Raw genomic sequence first — 12,481 nt, 5'->3', positions numbered from 1 at the left:
GAAAAAAGATAAATGCACTTTGTTTGTCCTTGGGAAAGTTGGGTGGGTGGACCGGTTGTTGCGTGAATGGACAGAGGATGAATGGTTGTTTGGGTAAGACTAATGTAGATGTGGGCAGGGGGTTGAAGGTTTGGAGCCTAGGATAGCCGGGCTGTTTGACAGACAGATGAAATGGATGCATGTGCAGTATGAAGGAAGCGACAGGTGAATGGATGGCTGGAGTGTCCTTCCTTACCTGAGGTGAGATCTGTGGCGGGGGTTGGGGAGGAGGTCCTTGTGGGGATTGGAATTCATAGGATTCCTGTTTTGGTTTGGTGTTGTTCCTGAGACAGAAAGATAGCCAGCCGTTGTGAAAAATGAAATAAGACTGAACCCGTGTCAGGCATTAAATGCAACATTGAGACTATGTTTGTTCAGAGGAAAACTCAATTTCCCAGTGTGCCTCTTACCTGGCCTCAGGTGCAGCCTGTTGCTGAGGAGTGTGAGTGGTGGTTATAGTGGCAATCTTCTCCGCATTCGTCAACAAAGATGCATTTGAGGACTCTGAGGAGGGGGAGAGAAAAAAAGGTGTTATTTTAAGCAGCATTTTGATTGTTGATTGATAAATTGTGTGTGTGATGGCACACTCTGCATGTTAATGTCGTTACAGAAACAAGACAGACAGTCTATGGTCTTGCTAGCAGCTCAGTGAGGCTGTACTGAAGGCACAGCACTGCTTTGAGCAATATCGGTCGATTGATTGACAGACCAAGATACGGGGCATTTTGACATTTCGTAGAGATTAGATTCTTCCAAACATCCTCCAATTAAAAAAACACTCCGATGGAAGTGTCTCTGGTGTCCTGGAAGACTCGGTGGGATGCAATTAAATCCAGTTTCCACACATGGAACATTTTCATTTCTCTGTGTGTGTGTGTGAACTGTGGTGTAGACTCAGCAGCTGCCGACTACAAACGTTAGCTGACCCACAGGGGCCCACCACCAGCGCCACAAGCCTCTGGGATTCCCTTCAAAACTCAGCCGAGATCCGGCACAACTGAACTATACCGCATTTACATTACATTTGTGCTGTCAATCATCTGGTCAAATTAGTGTATTTTTCAGGGTGCACATCTCAGTGCAAACTCCCTCTGTCTGTCGGTGAATAGTCAAACAGATATATACTTGCAGCCTCTGGGGACATTAAAGCTCCTGCTTAGGCTGTCTTTTATCTCAACACTGACTGATTCAATCATTTAGTTCAATCAAGATGGGCTCTAAGGACAAACATAGACCATCATTACACCACTCATGCCGCATAAAGAAACCATTATTCTCTTTAACAACCTTATCTTTCTTGGCCATTTACAAGTATCCTTTTTGATTACAACTCTCTTCTACTAAGACATCGCTATTCCTCTCACGGTCGCCTTCCCTCTCATCTATCCATCTCACTCAACCTCCACCAGGCTCCTTGGAGTCTGTTGGCTTAACTCTTCGATTGCCCATTAACCACCCTGTAGCTTGATTGGTTGACTGTTTGGTAAAAAAACAGTCAACCAATCAAGCTACAGGGTGGGCGGGGCCAGATGAACTCTGTCCTCAGCATGTGGTTGAAAACACATTGATCTTTTGGCACGGAACACAAACCGTGTTACAATCACATGCTTCTATGGTGCTCATGTATCAATTCTGCAGCCTCACACTTGGCCCAATCAACCCTATTAGCCTTCTCCATTTGTTCATGTGTATTAGCCTCCCCCTCCATTCTGATGTCTCTCCATTGACCTCTCCTTCGACTGTTTTGGGTCTGGAAATGAATCGAATAAGCTCTCTTTCTCTAATGTCTTTCTGTTTCGCTTGCAACACATTGTCTATTCCCCTCATCTGACTTAAAAAACAAGGTGCAGAGAAAAAGCACCAAGCTGTAATTTGTCAGCGGCCCTCGCAATGTGCCCTCCTACCCTAAACGGGCCGAGATGGGAGAACGAGAGATAAGATATAATAGAAGTGGGAGGTCTGTCCTATAAAATAAACCCAAGGTTTTGCTAAAAAAAAATATATATATATATATCACCTTAGGCACGTCCCGTTCCTTCTACACAGTAAGAAGCAAAAGAGGTGTGTGCTTGGTTTGAACCTGTAGTCTACGAGTTAGAGGCAATAGCTTCACTGAAAGCATTAGCCGCTTGTGCCTGCGTATGTGTTTCCCCTTGTCATTGCTGATGTATTGAGCATCAGTCAAAACAAAACTCCGTCTGCGTTCCCACACAGAGGAGAGAGGTGAGCTCAATGGTAAAGGAGCCTGAACCCGACTCCACCTTTTGAGAAACCTCTCGCGATGGTGTTTATTTATGTCAGAAAGTTCAGACGGAATTGATCGGCGCAGGCATGCTCAGTCTAGTGTAAACGCAGACAAAGAGAGAACAGTCACTCAAGAGACACAACTTAGGAACACGAGCCCCAGCCACAATCCATTCCTGTCACTCTCTCTCTGTGTCCGTGTCAGACAGCGTTAGTTTTTTTGTTGACACATGCACATGAACACAAACCAGAGCTTTAGTGATAAAGCACATCCACTTATTTCTTTCTGACGCCTTCTATCCTGCTGTCCGTGCCTCTTTGGCAGAGCAATTTTGACTCACTGTTCTCATCAACTGCTCTGAGAGGGAAAAAACACATCTCCATCCATAAGAAGTGAGCCGGAAAAGCAAAGAGCTGCGGACAAATAGCTCCAATTTCTAGCAGTGCGCAGGTTGACTGGGAGTATCGCCTTCCTCGCGCGCACACACACACACACTTAATTAAACAGTATTTGAAGCATGCCAGGGTGATCTGTAGTGAACCGCTCATCTGCAAAGCACAACATACTGTGTACAAACTTTTCCCTTAAAACCACTTTGCCAAATAACATACCGACCTACAAAGACCAAGTTCTGCATCACACACCACACACACACACACACACACACACACACACACACACACACACACACACACACACACACACACACACACACACACACACACACACACACACACACACACACACACACACACACACACACACACACACACACACACACACACACACACACACACACACACACACACGTATCTATTTAAAAGTGCGGGCATGCCGAAGGCAGAAATGCAGAGGCTGGGAAAGTTCCCAAATATCCCCAAAGAAGCAGTTCTGTCAACACTGCGGGGTGTTCCAGTCACTTTTAAAGCAAGTGAAGAAAGGAAATGCTCTATATAACACCACAGGCATACTTATTAACCACTGGGGAAAGTGACCTCAAATAAACTCAAGACTATGCAATAATACTAATAATAGTTGATTGTATTGTTTGACATTCCTTAGTGTGCCAGTGGGCAAAGCCACTCTTAAAAATATGCACTCCTGCTTGGAGAACAGATTATAAACTGCATATTAAGTAGTGTGGCTGGATATTAAACTTTGGCTGAAGGCTACTGACTGCATGGGATTTTCAGAATGTGCTGGATAGCAATATCCCACACTATTGCAATGACCCTTGAATGCAACTTTTTCAAACCCCTGAGAGTGTTGGGTACAACTATAGCTCATCAAGAGAATAAAGAGTATTAGATGAATAAAATCATGATTGATAATCCACTAGCTTGTAACGTTAAGAGTTCTTAACCGTCCCTCTCTACTCACCATCTCCAGGAATGATGCGTAACGTGACGGTGTTCCCGGCCTCCTTGATGAGGTTGACGATGTCAGAGTGGGACTTGTTGGTGATGGAGCAGTTGTTGACAGCCAGGATGCGGTCTCCCACCTTCAGCTTCCTGCAGCGGTCTGCGGGGCTCCCCTCAATGATGCGGCCTATTTTGTGGGGCATGGCCACACATGCATTGCCAACTATGGTCACCATTGACATGTTGTGATGCATGATTCAATGTATATATATGTGTGTGTGTGTTTGAGGGGGAAGGAAGATAAGGGAAAGGGGTAAAGGAAGTAGAAAAAGAAGATCAGAAGGTCAAGGGTTAATTCAGTGGCAGCAAACAGCCAGCCAAGCCAGAGTCTCTGAGAAAAAAGTGATCAGAAAAACGACAGAACAAAAAGCGTTGGCAAAAGGAGGGCAAAGTTGTTCTCTGCAAAGAAATAAGAGCATGTGTCAAACTAAAGTTTTCTGTACTCTCCCCTGTCAATTTTTTTTTCTTTTTTCAAATCAATAATCCAGTTCAAATCCATATCCAATGTGCTCCTCCACCCTCTTAGACTACCGGTACTATTTCCTTTGTATTTAAAGCACCACATACCTAATAAAGTGGTTGTCATTCTATATGCATGAGAGGCTATCGGCAGCAAAAAAGCTAATAATAAAAGAAACCGCATTGTGTCGTCTGCATACCACAACGCACATGCATCAGAGCTGACATCTCACCAACTACCCTGAGCTCTCTCTCGGTTCCCCCAAAACAACTCTCTGTCTGCTGTCTGACAAAAGTCACTGAGGAAAAAAGTAGAAAGCAATCACTCCCTACTTTCTCCATCTTCTTTTTCATTACTATTAATGTCTGCCTTTCACTGCCCCCCCACTGCTCTATTCCACTACAAACTCGGCTAACCCCAACCTCTTTCTGTCTTCTTAACCCGACCCTCACTGTGAAATATTGAATTGAGAATGATGACAGAGAGACAGAGGAATAGAAAGGCCGAGATGTTGTAGCATTTCTGAACACAATAAAGTGCTTCTCCAAATACTAATAGTATGGGTGGACTGGTGTGTGACTCCATCACCACTAGGATGAACAAATGTCATACTAGGAAAGCACAACAAAAGGAGTTTGAAAGTGTTATGTAGTCAATAGGTTTAGGTTCCGTTAGGTTTGACATGTCAGGTCAAATTAAGTAAAGCTTCATTTGCTGTCCTATGCTTTCTACTCTGGCGGATTGAAAAGGAGCTTTTCCGCTTTGTAAGCCAACCTGCAAAGCTGAGCATTTTCCAGCCACTTCAGTCCAACCACCCTGACAAGAGATAAGAGCATGGAGAAGAGTGGAATGCCATAGTGGTGTAGGCAAGGAAGCCATAGTGGTAGCAGTAGCATAGAAAATACATTTCTACTTTGTAAAAGTAGAGTCAATGTAGATCGTTGTACTATGGAAAAACTCCCATTGCAAAGTATTCACTATTAGCTAAGCCATTTCAAATAACCTATAAGGTAGACCAGTTGGTTTTGAGTCAGTGCACGTCTCTGATCCTGCGTTGAAAAATAAATAAATGTTATACACACACCGATCAGTTACCAGTTTTAACCAGCTTGCAGCACTTTTTCATTCTCATTGAGTTGTCATTAGGCTTTTAGTGCCGACCTGCTCGGCAGAAGCCATTTTAGTTTAACTGAATAATACAAATGCCTTATGTAAGAGGCCCTTCACTTGTGATCAATTATGAAAGCGTTGTGTGAGTGTAGCAGCAGCTGCAGCAGCAGGCGGAGAGAAGGGTTTCAGTGTCTCGGTTTGACAGGCCCAGACGAAAATGAGAAAGAAGAACCACTTCTTTGAAGAGTGTTGGTATTGATCTGGGCAGACTGTAAATAGCCCAGAGTATGCGCTGGATGTCGGGATATTTACTCTTCAAAGGTTTTATAGATGATACAAAGGAAGCCCATAAAGAAGATAGGAATATAAAAGGTCCCCGTAATGAGAAACAGCTATAGTGTGTGTTTCATGTTTTGATGAATGGAACTGGACTTCTGCTATATTTGCATGTGCAATCAATATCAGTGTGGTTGAGGGATGATTTGTAACGTTTAGAACACTTTAAAGCCCCTGTAAACCCAAATCCACAAAATCCTTCTAACTATGCAATCTGGGGGTTTAGTTGCATGATAGTATGCAAAGAATGATGCACAAGTGTCAATCCAAATGAAATATATTGACACTTTACAGACGTTTAGATGAGGAGGGCTATGCTCTGGTTCTTATTACACAGTAAGTATTTTGAACCAATCACAGCTGTCCTCTCCCTGAACGTTGTATAAAACAACGACTGTTGCCATGGAGACCGTTTGATACAGCCACAATCCAGACAGTAAAAAAGCTGTTTTTTTTAAAACTATGTTTTATAATATTTATGAACATTTATATTCAGATTTTTGTTAAACCTAATTGAGACCCAATTTTGATATCCTATATATATATTGATGTCTACTATTTTAACCCAGGTTTCCAGAGGCTTTAAACAATCACGTTTGACATCTCCTTACCGAAGGTGGTGCCGGCTTCGGGCCGCGACACCGAGGAGACGATGACGAAACCGAAGCCTTCGTTCTCTCCGCGGCGGATCTCTACGTCGTAGGGCTGCAGTCCACTGGGTACGGTCTGTACGGTGGGGACATTAGCGTTGTTGTTGGGGGGCTGAGAGGCATTGTTGTTGGTGGCTGCTGACGCGGTTATGACTGCGTGGCCTCCCCCTCCACCACCTCCCCCTCCTCCTCCTCCTCCTCCACTGCCGATGCCGGAGGTGGACCCGCTGCCGGAGCTGACCGTGTTGAGGGAGTTCTGGCTGCCCTGTGGAGTGCGCTTCCCCATCTCCTCCGTCAGGCTAGGGGCCTGGGTGCTGCTGTGGTGGGAGGACGCCGGTGACGGGGGCACGTCTCCCTCCCCTTTACCTAGAGAGATGGCAGAGGAGGAGGAGAAAGTGAGAACGATATGAACACAAATATATAGTGGAGGAAGAGGGAGAGGAATTAGAGCTGAAATAAAGGAGAGATAGACTTAAAAAAAAGGTGGAGTCAGCGATTCTGGAGACAGTCAAAATCAGTGAAAATCTCCTCACGAGAAGATCAAGAGAAGAATGAAGACGGACAGATAGAGATGAAGACAGCCGATGTTACGTAACAAATTCAGAAGATAAAAGAGAGTGAGACTGGTGCATAATACCGATAGACATAACATTAAAAACAAAGCTGTCAAGATATGACAGCACTGCAAAAATGGTACACCATCTGCACAATCTAAAAAATTAAAAACAACAACAGTAAACAAACACGGCCACTTTTCTCTTTCCTAGCACAGCTACCTTATGCTGATTTTATAAAAGACAAGCCGGTGAGAGAGCTTTGGGGAGAAGAGCCTCTCGAGCAATCTCTTCTCTGATCTGTTTTGAACAAAAGATGAACTTAAAGAAGCTGCCCAGCCTGTTGTATATCTGGACATTTCATTCCACATTTCATTTCCTGTACAGCTGCCCAAGGAAGGCGCCTGGTATTCTTGACGCTCTGAGGGAGATGGGAAGCAGCGATGCACTAATGTCTGGGCTCTGTCAGCGGGCCGAAGGTTGACCGCCCTCTCCATCATATTTATGGGTCTTGCTTCATGGGCTGCCCAGGAGAGGAGTGGAGCTGTACGGAGCAGTTAAATGCCAGTGATGACGGGGGCGTAGCGGGCCAGCGCTTCCTACCTTACACACAGCCAGACTATTACAGAGGAAGGTAACCCTCTGCACAAGCACAGGTCCCAGGGGGCTCTGATGGAACCGAGATGAATATAAATGGGGCCCCTCGGCGATATAATATACAGAGTCATTTTCAGCGAGTTAATATTGTTATGCCGTAATAGCAGAGGCTTTAATTACATAATGGAATCAGATACAAATGGAGATACGGTTTTATGATTCTCTTTGCAAAAACTGGATTCATTAAATAGTCAAATACACAGCTGATATAATATGAAACACAATTACGTTTTCAATGTGCAGGAGACAGAGCCGTCAAGCTCCAAATGTCTAATAAGGCTGACTTTATAGGGCGCTGTGTTGTCGGTGGAAAACTACTCAAGCCGTGCGCAAAGAAAAATTGGATCGTGGTCTCTCGTTGCATGATGGTAAAGGGCAGTGTATTGATCAGGATTGAAATCTTAAGGATTACAACGTCAAGTTATTTATTGGTGCAATGTTCTCACTCTCGCCTTGTCTCTCTAATGTATTTGCCATAATTCACAAAACCTGAAAGTATTTGAACTTTAGCCAATAAATATATATTAAGAATCCTCTTGCTGTGGCTGAACATTGACTTTCTGGACAGGAGGTTAGCAGGTCTTTTGACAGGCTAGACTGTTCCCTCTTCCCTCTTACCAGCGTAGGTGGTTTTGCGTCGCACAGTGAGGTTGACGTGGCCCTGTTTGGCAGCCTGCTGCATCAGTTGCACCACCAGTTGGTGGGACTTGCCCACCACCGCTGTGCCATCCACGCATGTCAGTTCATCGCCGGACCGCAGCCGTCCGTCCTCGTCTGCCGCTCCATACTTCACTATGTGGCCGATGTAGATCTGTAACACAAAGGACAAAGGAGGGCACTTATGAAACTATCATCAAAACACATCTAGATAGGGAACAGATGGGCAAAGACTGCCAAGAGCTACATGCTATATATCTTTAGAATGTATACATGGGAAGAGTTCAAACAACTCTTTAATGGAGACAAATCTTTTTTTAAATTAAGATATACTGTCAGTGTGGTATACATAGAAACATTAAAAGATCATTTAAAGATGGCCCAGCTTTCACAGCTGGCATAAAGTTGGCATGCAGTACACGTCTGGTACAATTTCAACCTCCCTATTACATCTTTACTCTTCTTTCCAGCCTGCTAAAGTAGTCATCCGAGCCAAGCTCGCAAGTAAGTCATTATTTGTTTCCCCCTTCAAAGACAGTGCAGGCCCGTGAAAAAACATAAACCTCTTAAAAAAGTAATGAAACCAGTATTGCAATGATGGGTGGGCTTTTTATTCAGTAGTCGGATCAAAGAGAAAGTGTGTATGTATTTAGAAATTAAAAATAAGATGTTTTACTATGTTAGTCCAACCGAACCACAAACAGGAGGTAGATACATTGAAAACCAGCTGTGGTGATACAACCCTATAGATAGCCACACAGGTTATTGCTGGGAAAATACATTCCAAATTGTCAGTTGTGGTTTATATTTTTCAAACAAACATATAGTGAATATTGAAGAAATTGAGAATCAGTTTTGAGAGGACAGAAAGAGTGTGAGGGAGACTCACCGGCTCTCCTGCCTCGTTGCCTCCCAGGATCCTGAAGCCGAACCCTGTGTCCTTCCTCCACAGGAATATGTCCTGCTCCTGGAAGTCTGGAACTGGGAAATCAAGTAACCACCGTTAATATTTCTGCATTGATTGTTGCTGCCCGCACCAGTATGAGACAGTTAACCATTTATTAGAACTCCCTCAATAGCGCTCTACTTGGTCAGAATGTTATGCTCTTTGTCATGAAGAGTAAGTAAGTAAGTAAGTAAGTAAGTAAAGTTTATTTATATAGCGCCTCTCGCAGACCAGGGTCACAAAGCGCTTCACATTAAAAAAACACAATTAAACGACACATATACAGAGGGCTGCAGGCGATGATGTGGCCATAATGGATGCACCCATTGTTTTGTTTTTTTCTAATCATACCGCCCGCCTGCTTATCTCAACATGCAAATAATTTAGCCCTCCACCACAGTCAAGTTTTTGTCAGTCAGATAGCACTTTGCAAAAACAAATTGGCATGACACTTTGGGAAAAAGAACAAACAACCGATTCATCAAAAGATTAAAAGGATCTATTTTGGGCAGAGAGCACAGGTATTATAAAGCTTAAAGAAACTATCAAAAAGCCAGACAGGCTGCCAAGAGAACGCAGAGCGGCGCCTTTATTCATCGGCCCCATAACTAGAAATGATAGGGCTGAAACTCCACTCTGATGTCTGAAATAGCATGGCTTTCTTTTTCTTTGGACTTTAAAAAAAAATCATTCTCAGCGACGTCCCCACTGAACTGGACATTACTATTCCAATGGACCTCACTGTTTCTTTTAGGAAGTGATGAAATGTGACACACGACTCCATCTCCACACTTCCACGCACCAGAGAGCACTTCCCACCCCGACAGAGGTGCTAATACATGCTGAAATAAGCTATATATTATTGAGCAGAGTATGGCTAGTTCACAGTCCACTCCCATCCGCAAGAGAAAGAAGCAATTGCGTGTGTGAGTTTGTGTGTGTGTGTGTGTGTGTGTGTGTGTGTTTGTGTGCACGCACGCTTGTCACTAGAAAAGGTGCTGTGCATTGCACTGCAGCGAACGACAGCTCATGGTTCATGTAGCAGCAGAGATGAGGAGAGCCTCAAGGGGGTTACAGGGAGCCGAGAGAGAGACAGAGAGAGAGAGAGAGAGAGAGAGCGAGAGCGAGAGAGAGACGTCCATGTGTGTGGCCTCATCCTGGAGTACACAGCAGCTTCTTTGCTTTAAGTATGTGTATATGTATTAATATATGCATGTATGTGGCATGCATTTGTATGGCCGCAGCTGTGTTGTAAGCTGCTGACACACATGCACCTCTGAGCAAACCTCTCAGGGGGATTCTTTTACCCCTTTTGCTCCTACAGAAGGCCACCGCTGCCAAGGCCACTAAAGCCACCAAGAGGCAGGCCGGGTGGCAGCAGGCGTAAACAGCCTGCTTCCAATCTGTTCCTTCAGTCAACAGTTCAAATCCCCCGTGGAAAAGCTGCCATCTCATCCAATCTATCACAATGTGGAGGAAGTGTGGGAGAGAGAGAGAGAGAGGAAGAATCAAAGGCTAACTGTCGCAATCTGCAGCTGCACTTTGGAGGGTCAGCCACACGGTCAGAGGGCTGCTCCCGTCGATTAATGGATCCATAAAGTGATCCCCTCTGTGAGGCAACTGGGCGTGAATCTATCAATATGTTCCAAAGATGGACAGCCCCTGTGGTGAGCCCCTCAGAGCGAGGAAAAACAAAGCCCGGATGCTTCAAACAGAGAGGAAATTAAAAAGTGGGGACAAGTTACGATAATTAAAAATGAAGTCCATTAAAGCGCAAGCTAATTTTTTTCTTTTCTGCCTTGGCCTCGATTTTTTTAAAGAGCAGAATAACGCTGTTCGAGTTACTTTTGGAGGGGGATTTTTTCGGCAAATTGGAAATCGTTCACCACATCATGCTGTTGTTTAAAGACCTTGATCTCGGCAGAACTTTTCATTACGAGTGAATGTTGCATGGAGAAAATCACACACACACACACACACACACACACACACACACACACACACACACACACACACACACACACACACACACACACACACACACACACACACACACACACACACACACACACACACACACACACACACACACACACACACACACACACACACACACACACACACACACAGCGGGATTTTAGGATGAGAGCTCAATGCAGCGTGAGGGAAGGGGAAGGATTTACAAACGCTCTTATAGGTCAGCTGTCCAACCCGTCACTCCCTGTGTGTTCTTGTCTCTTTGATCTCCCCACACTTGAGCTTTTCTCTTGTTCTAACATTTTTCTATCCCCGTCTCATTTACACGTTTCTGACGCTTCTCTATCTATTATCCTTTGTGCACACATTTGCACTGAGAAAACTAATTCAGGCAATTTATAAATAAAAAAAACTCCTGTTGAGACTCCATCACCTTAGGAAACATGTTAACATCCACCTTCATGCGCTTTTCTCTTTTTGAAAATGAAACACTATTGTCTTCTGAGCCCTCCACAGCAGCTTTGCCTACAGGCGTCTGAACCAGTAGCCCACACTCGCCCCTTCCTTTCAAATCCGTCTTCATTGGCATCAAAATAATGCAAGTCCTCCACAAGTGGCGCCTAAGACGGAGATTAGATTTTAAGGTTTCTCAGCCCTAGAAGGAATGCTGGTTCTCTCTCTCTCTCTCTCTCTCTCTCTCTCTCTCTCTCTCTCTCTCTCTCTCTCTCTCTCTCTCTCTCTCTCTCTCTCTCTCTCTCTCTCTCTCTCTCTCTCTCTCTCTCTCTCTCTCTCTCTCTCTCTCTCTCTCTCTCTCTCTCTCTCTCTCTCTCTCTCTCTCTCTCTCTCTCTCTCATCTCTCTCTCTCTCTCTCTCTCTCTCTCTCTCTCTCTCTCTCTCTCATTACGTGAAAGCGGACGGTTATTCTTTTTAATTGGTGCTATCCCTTTTGCTTCGGCAAGGCCAGATAAGAAGGAATGGAGGATATATGCAATCCACTGACATCCACTCCTCTGTTGCTACTAATTATGCGCCCATGTGTCTTCTTAAGGGCAGTGGAGTGTAAAAGTGTGTCAATGGTGCCAGTGTGCGACAGCTGGGCCCAAAAGCAGCATCTAATAGCAGCTTTTTTTTAAAGGACCAAGAGCGTGTGGAAGAGAGAGACTGATGCTTCTTCTTATGCTGGTCGGTAAGGGACAGTAACATCAATGCCAAACTTTTTAGCTTTGAAGAAGTGCTTTTAAAAGGAATGACTCAAGCATTTGAGGAAGTACATTTCTTTCTGTTCTTGGCCGAGACTCGGATCAGAAGATTGATACCAACTCTCATGTCTGCAAGCTAAACATTAGTCCTGAGCAAGCAGGAGGTTTGCTACGTTGTAATAGACGTAGTGTTTTTAGCAAGCAACACCTAATAAACTGGCAACTGAAGT

General features: G+C 44.4%; 1 protein-coding gene across 1 annotated transcript in view; it reads right to left on the bottom strand.

The window, feature by feature from the left end:
* The window catches only part of magi1b (membrane associated guanylate kinase, WW and PDZ domain containing 1b), a 133,747-nt gene that overhangs the window by 3,457 nt on the left and 117,809 nt on the right, over positions 1 to 12,481 (bottom strand). Inside the window, 6 exon segments of the mRNA XM_080025451.1 lie at positions 236 to 323; positions 450 to 543; positions 3,665 to 3,868; positions 6,223 to 6,627; positions 8,091 to 8,283; positions 9,019 to 9,110. Of these exon segments, the coding sequence (XP_079881577.1) occupies positions 236 to 323; positions 450 to 543; positions 3,665 to 3,868; positions 6,223 to 6,627; positions 8,091 to 8,283; positions 9,019 to 9,110 (1,076 nt within the window).

Source organism: Ammodytes marinus, assembly GCF_949987685.1.
Source record: "Ammodytes marinus genome assembly, chromosome: 4".
Taxonomy (NCBI): domain Eukaryota; kingdom Metazoa; phylum Chordata; class Actinopteri; order Uranoscopiformes; family Ammodytidae; genus Ammodytes; species Ammodytes marinus.
The sequence above is the reverse complement of the archived record's forward strand: the minus strand, read 5'-3'. Positions and strand labels throughout refer to the sequence as shown.